General features: G+C 38.9%; 1 protein-coding gene across 1 annotated transcript; it reads left to right on the top strand.

The window, feature by feature from the left end:
* The first annotated feature begins 366 nt into the window (after window positions 1-366).
* LOC144639637 (bridge-like lipid transfer protein family member 3A) lies at window positions 367-5,601 on the top strand. Its single transcript, XM_078498927.1, has 5 exons — window positions 367-470; window positions 2,182-2,449; window positions 2,876-3,529; window positions 4,281-4,648; window positions 5,495-5,601. Exons 1-4 carry the CDS (start codon window positions 382-384, stop codon window positions 4,464-4,466), a joined length of 1,197 nt encoding a protein of 398 aa, XP_078355053.1. The 5' UTR covers window positions 367-381; the 3' UTR covers window positions 4,467-4,648; window positions 5,495-5,601.
* Window positions 5,602-6,571: the final 970 nt, after the last annotated feature.

Here is a 6,571-nt window from a genome sequence, read left to right as displayed (position 1 = left end):
GTTAAATTTGGGATGTTACTAAATCAGTAAAAAAAAAAACTTGCTTTGATGCAGTTTGGTGTCCATTTATGCTCTGGCAATGACAGGCATTGTGTGAGTAAAGTGCATTGACGCTGGCCAGGCTCTAACTTTTTACAGTGCCACGGCACCTTTCACCATGTCATTAGCTTTGTACTGTAAAATCCCAAAATAAAAGGCCAGGGCTTATATTTGTCCAACATCCCCTTTCAGGTGGGGCTATTTCCAGGGAGGGCTTATACACGTATACAGACAGGGGGTGGGGGGTTGTTGTGTTGCAATATATTTAAATTATGAGGAGCATTTACTAACTTAGAAATGTGTGATATTATGTTGCAGTACCTTGACTGTGTTGAGGTCAATATGGAGGCAATAGATAGTGATATTAACACCCCACCGCCTGGATCACCTCAGACACACCCATCTAATGCACCTCCTCCTCCACCACCCAAGTAAGTCAGATTTAACAATGTTTTACATAACTAGAACCTCTAGGAACTGACAACAATATAGTCATGCAATCCTTTGCTAAGAATTGTTAAAAAATTCTCATGTCACAAGCATAGGATTAAGAAAAAATCTTGAGTCCCCGACGGGAATCAAACCCATGGCCTCCCAGATACCGGTTGGGCGCTCTAACCAACTGAGCTAGGAGAGACTCGTGGTGAGCTGGGCCATTTACTGGATTAAAATGTCTAAAAAGTTATGTAACTATTATTAATATGTCTGTATTTCTGACCAGGACATAAAAAGGGACAGAACTATGTGACTAAGTTATGGTGTTAGACAGGGCGATACTTCCCCCTCTCCCCCCCCCCCCCATGGACCTCAAAGGTCTGCTTATCAGGGAGTGAGGGTTAAAATGACTCTCAATATGCAGCGAATGTGAACTTCAAAAACTTGTCAGAGTTTTCAAAATTTCCTTTGAGTAAATACCCCCAGTTCCCCCTAGACGCTCATGCCTCCGGCGCTCACACCCACCCATGCAAATTCTGCCTATGGCCCTGAAATAGATGTTATAAAAATAGAATTCTGGTTTCTCTGGGACCAAGTGGACTGTTCCATGATAATGGAGGCATCAGTATTATGAAGGTATCCATCATGAGAGGCTCAATAGTATATTTGGAAAGACATGTGTGGGTAAACTCGCGAGAAGCCTAAAAAACTGCAAGTAAACGTCTCGAACTTCTCTCGAGATTTTCATTGCATATTGTCAAGCACACATGAACTTGGTGTGTAGAAACAAAGCGAGCAAGCGTCGACAAGCAAAGATTACATGTAGCTGAAGCGATGTTTGAACTGTCGTTCAGTCAAGGTGAAGCGAATCATTTCTCCCTCGAATGGTCTTGAATATCGCTTGTACTTCTAAGCTTAAATTTGATCTTTTAAATCGAAGTTACTTTGTTCGTACGCAACTTTTCAGGGTTTTCACTCTTACATGTATATGTTGTGGTTTAATTTTTTCTTCGGTTTAAAATTTTTCTAACCAGTTTGGTTTTTATTTCCCTTTGTTTCAGATTATGATAATGAATATAAGACAATGAAAAATCAAAATCAAACTGGTTTGAAAAAGTTTAAACCAAATGTAAAATTGAACCACAACATATACATGTAAAGTTATGATTTTTATTTTTATCGATCGATCGATCTCCGCTAGCGCTTAATTGTATGTACAATGAAAAGTTTATCAAAGCTATCACAGCCTAAAGTAAGGAACTTTACAAAAAAAGAGAAAGCTTTTCTAAACTTTAAAAGTCAAAAATCAATCGGTTATCACTTTGCTTGTTAATTGTTTTGAGAGAATCTTTTCGCGTCGGCGATATTAAAAAGCGCGAATTGTCGACATTTCGAAACTGAGAATCTTCCTTCAACTTTTCGAGTCAGTCAATCTCCCTACAATCTTTTGAGTCGGACAATCTTCGAACGAACGAAGTTAACGAATGAACGAACTTACATGTACGGTGATAAACTCTCGCGAGAAATAAATCGTTTTCTCGTAAGATAATTCCTTGTAATTTATTCCAAAATTTCAGATTCTCGTCTCGCGAGACGAGACTCTCATCTCGCGAGAAACGAGACAAGGGGGTGGTAACTTACTTTTGAGAGCGGTACTGTACAGTACATGTAAGTGACAATTTTTTCATTTGATTTTGTCCTTTGCAGAGAGAAAGCTTCTAATAGGTATGGTTTTGTTGAGAAGGTGGTTGATGGAATGTTCGTTCAGATAAACTCTGTGATCATCTCATTCAAGTTTCAAGCTTTTCTTGCCACATTCCAGATGTCACGTCTTTTTATTCAAAGTACTACTCCCAATTGGCAGCCTGATGACCTACGGATGACGAGAGTAAAAGATGAGACAAGAGGAGAAGTGTTAACGTTTAAAGAAATAACTTGGCAGACATTGAGGATAGATGCCAATGCTTTGTACAATGTAAGTAATGTATAGAAGTATTATGCATTTAAAAAGATTCATTAGAATTATCCTTACAGGGTGGTAGCTAGTACATGTAACAGTAAGAGGCTATACTAGGCTATACTTACTAGTAAGTAAGTAAAATGGAAAAAGTGTGTCTTTTCCTGATACTGCATAAAGATGGCATTTCCGGACTTAATGGATTTCAAAATTTGACCCCCTTTGGCGCTTCACAATTTTCTTGGTTATCAGAAAAGTCAGTCTATAATAGCAGGAGTTACTTTCAGGTACCGGTAATTCTCATTCACCGGAACTTTAACTCCTGTCTGTAATAGTGAGATGTCTTTAAGGCAAGAGTTGACTGTAAATGGCCACAGAGGAACTACTTATTAGGTACACTTCCATAAATTAATAATTTTTAAATTTATCATTTCTTTAAACCAGGAAAATTCAAGTCAACAGTCAACTCCTCTGCGTCTTATAACAAGCCACTCAGCATTACATATCACAATCAAAAAACGTCTTGAAGACTGTGCAGTGTTATCTGCAAGACTGGAACTTCTCTTAGATGATATTTTATGGGTTCTTACTCAGTCGCAGTTACAAGGTTTAGCTGGTCTATTGCACTCTGTAACCCAGGCCATGTCACGGACAGAAGCTAAGAAAGGACCTGGAAACAACCCTGGGCAGCCTGCTGGCCAGGCTACCCAGCAGCAAACGCAATATGCACCATCTACAATACATGAACGAAAGTCTGACTATGAGTCTTTTAATGCACTCTTTACACAACATGATGTACGAGAAACATCATATCATTTAAGGACAGGTAGTATTGACCTGCATTTGTGCGACGACTCAGACCAAAAGTCTGGAGGTGATGGTGGAGCTATGCATTTGCAAATGAACAAGTTATCGGTTGATTACTTTCCATATCATTTGGCTGGAACATCGCGGACTGATTGGCCATGTCACAATGAGGCATCCTTGACTCGTGCTTACTGGGTCAATGAGTTGTTGAATGCTTTTAGGAACTCTCAAAGGAACAAACAGTTGTCACCTCACAGAGCGGCACACACTCATCATCGAGCCAGGAGTGACGTAAGTAAAATCCCTAGTACTGCTCAAAGTTATTTGACAGTCCCTCTTGTCTCAATACTCACATCTTGAAACTCGATATCTGATTCTCGAAAAATTTTAAGCATCAAGTGTTGAGTAAAGAATTTGATTCACTCGAGATCGACCTTCAAGATGTGAGAACTGAATTTCAAGTCAATACTATCAACTAACTTTTAAGTTGTACTGTCAGTTTCTTGTAAATTCTCATGTACAAACTGTATGTTCTACATGTACTTTGTGCCAAAAGTATGGCATAATTCTTACATGCCTGCCACACATGCCTGTTTGTGAGACACAGTGGCCTAATGGTTATTGAACTGGACTCCAGATGGACTGGTGCAGGTTTGAGCCCTGACGGAGATCATTGTGTCATGTCTTGGGCAACTCACTTAACTATCACAGAGGCTCTCTCCACCCAGGTGAATACAGTTGAACCCCATTATTGCAAACTGTCAGGGGAAACCGAAAATAGTTTGAAATAGGAAGAGTTCCAAATTAAATAGCCCATAGTTAATGACTGAAGTGCAAATCCAAGGGAAATGGGTTTTAGTATGAAATTATGGGGAATTCGAAATAACCAAATTCAAATTTGCGGGGTCCAACTGTACATGTAAATTAAATGCTGTGATAGACGAGCATCCTATCTGGGAGGTAGTAGAAATTCTCAAAGTTGGTTGATGCTACAGAAACCATGATAATCAGTGATCAACAAATGCTGTTATTTGTTTTCCAGAGTTCTCTTGTTGGTGTCAATGGTAGAGAGGGCTCATCACATCCCTCCCTCTCCACTCAGCACTCCTTCCTCCCCTCGCACAAGCTCCAGAAAGACAACTCCATCAAGTCCAAGGACGTCATCACAGTCTGGACAATCAGCTCACTCCATCAAGAACAATCTGCAGCGTCCAGTGTTTATGCTTGAAAGCTGTTTTGTGGTTCGCTGTGAGGAATTCTTTATCATGCCTGTCACAACAAGCAATGTCACTAAGGAGGAAGTTGCATTTCTTTCATCTGATAAAAAGGCGTTATACCTACCTTCAGACATGCCAGCATTTCAGCTGGACTTTACACAGTATTATTACCCTGGATCTATAGGATCTGCAGGTAATGCAACAATCAGCTACATAGTAGAATACCTCTACTTGCTTTTAAAAGAATTATTAGCACAACTTAAGTAAAGCACGTACTCAGATTGGTTACTTTAGTGTCTACTATTTGCCCATGGGTGTACACTGACATATGCCTTCAACCTGAGCATGCGTGCTGATCTGATGTGACATGGCACAAGAAAGTGCCGCTACTTCATGAGTTTTTATATATATTTTCTTGATTTTCCTGTGACTTTGAAAAGCTACACATTAGAAAATCCATCTCTCCATAATACTGAAAGACTTTTAGGCATAAATCACGTATAAAATAATTTTTAAAAAAAAATTGTTAATTTTTTTTTCTTTTTGGTTTCATCGACGCAACCAATCTTTTACAATAATATTGAGGTTGTAGTGCAGATTGTTAAGTGTAGGTGAGACAGGTGATAAAAATGAAGAAAGAATACTATTTTAAGTAAAATTTGTGCACTCGCTGATGCATTGTACTGAAGTCTGTAAAGCCAATGAGTACTGTAGGCATTGCAAGTGCAACAAATACTGGCACAGCAGGGTTTTCATTAAGAATTGTAATAGCAGGAGAATAGTGTAAGTAACCGGAGAATGATTTTTAAAGGTTCCGCATCTTAATAAGAAAATAGGAAGAGGCCTTTGAAATTAAGCCGGAGAATTCTACGTAGTAGAAGGAGAATTCTCCAATCTCCGATGCCTAATGAACACCCTGCACAGGTAATAAAAACAGTTGAATGTGTTTTATTAGTTGCTTTAGCACATGTACAGGTATGTGTAAGAACCCTGGTATATGCCATTGTGAGGCTTACAAATAAACATTCTTTAATTCTAGTGCCTTGTCCAAACCTGTTTATCCAGTTAAACCCGATTCAGTTGACACTAGACACTGCAACTTGTCTGTGGTTCAACAGTTTCCTGCAAAGCATTCTTGGAGAACGAGTAAGTGATATACTGGTATTGTATTCACTGTGTTGCAAAGGACAGTAGACTTAATTATTTTGGTTTCAGTAGGAGAAAAAAAAAATGAGGTTGTTTTACAAACTGATTTAAAAACTGGTAATATACAGTGGTTAGCATTATTCCCAGGGTGGGGAGGGGGGTACTCAAAAATATTTTGTACAGGTCTATACTATGTCCCCAGATCACAACCCTCGTCATTTATATGCCATTTTTGACAGAAAAGGTAACCCTTTCATATACCTTTGTTAGAAAATGGTATCCCTATACCGACAGTAGGTATGCGGAATATCTTTTCTAAACTTTCCACATGAATAACCCATTAAAAGTCTTAAAATACTTAGATGAATCATTACAACTGTTTGGTGGGTCTGTTTTAGGTACAGTAGATTCCCAATATCTTGAACCTGTAGGGAAATTGAAAATTGATTCGAGAAATAGGAAGTTTTGAGAAGTGGAGGGTGAGAGAACTCGGGATTCTACTGTAGGTTGGAAAGGCCCTCTTAGATATCTTAATGACAGTTTTCCTTTCCCTTTTCTATACTCCAACTCGGAGATAATCTCATTCCCAGATCTTGCGGGTGGGCAAAGCTGAAGGCAAGATCTGGTCAAATAAGAAAATTCAATTTTTTTGATTGGCTGTTTCAAAGCATGGCTGTCACAGTGCTAAAATTTGAATGTGCGTTGCGAGACTTGTAAGGGCCTCAAGGGAAATCAATGTCTGCTTTTTATGCAAATTAGAGATCGTGCACACAATCATAATATAACCATTCTTGGGACGTTTCGTTGTTTACAGTCGGAAAGTCAAGAAGATTTCTTCTCAGTTCTTTGTAGCGTTATAAAGCTATTTCTAACAAAAGAGAATCCGCCGTAAGAATATTTTCGTGACCCGATCAAATTTGCATACAACCTAGACATGTTTCAGTCATTGCACGTAAGGGTCGTTCCGAAT

This window comes from Oculina patagonica, unplaced genomic scaffold, assembly GCF_052425735.1.
Source record: "Oculina patagonica isolate OP01 unplaced genomic scaffold, crgOcupat unplaced1141, whole genome shotgun sequence".
In the NCBI taxonomy this organism is placed as follows: Eukaryota; Metazoa; Cnidaria; class Anthozoa; order Scleractinia; family Oculinidae; genus Oculina; species Oculina patagonica.
The sequence above is the reverse complement of the archived record's forward strand: the minus strand, read 5'-3'. Positions and strand labels throughout refer to the sequence as shown.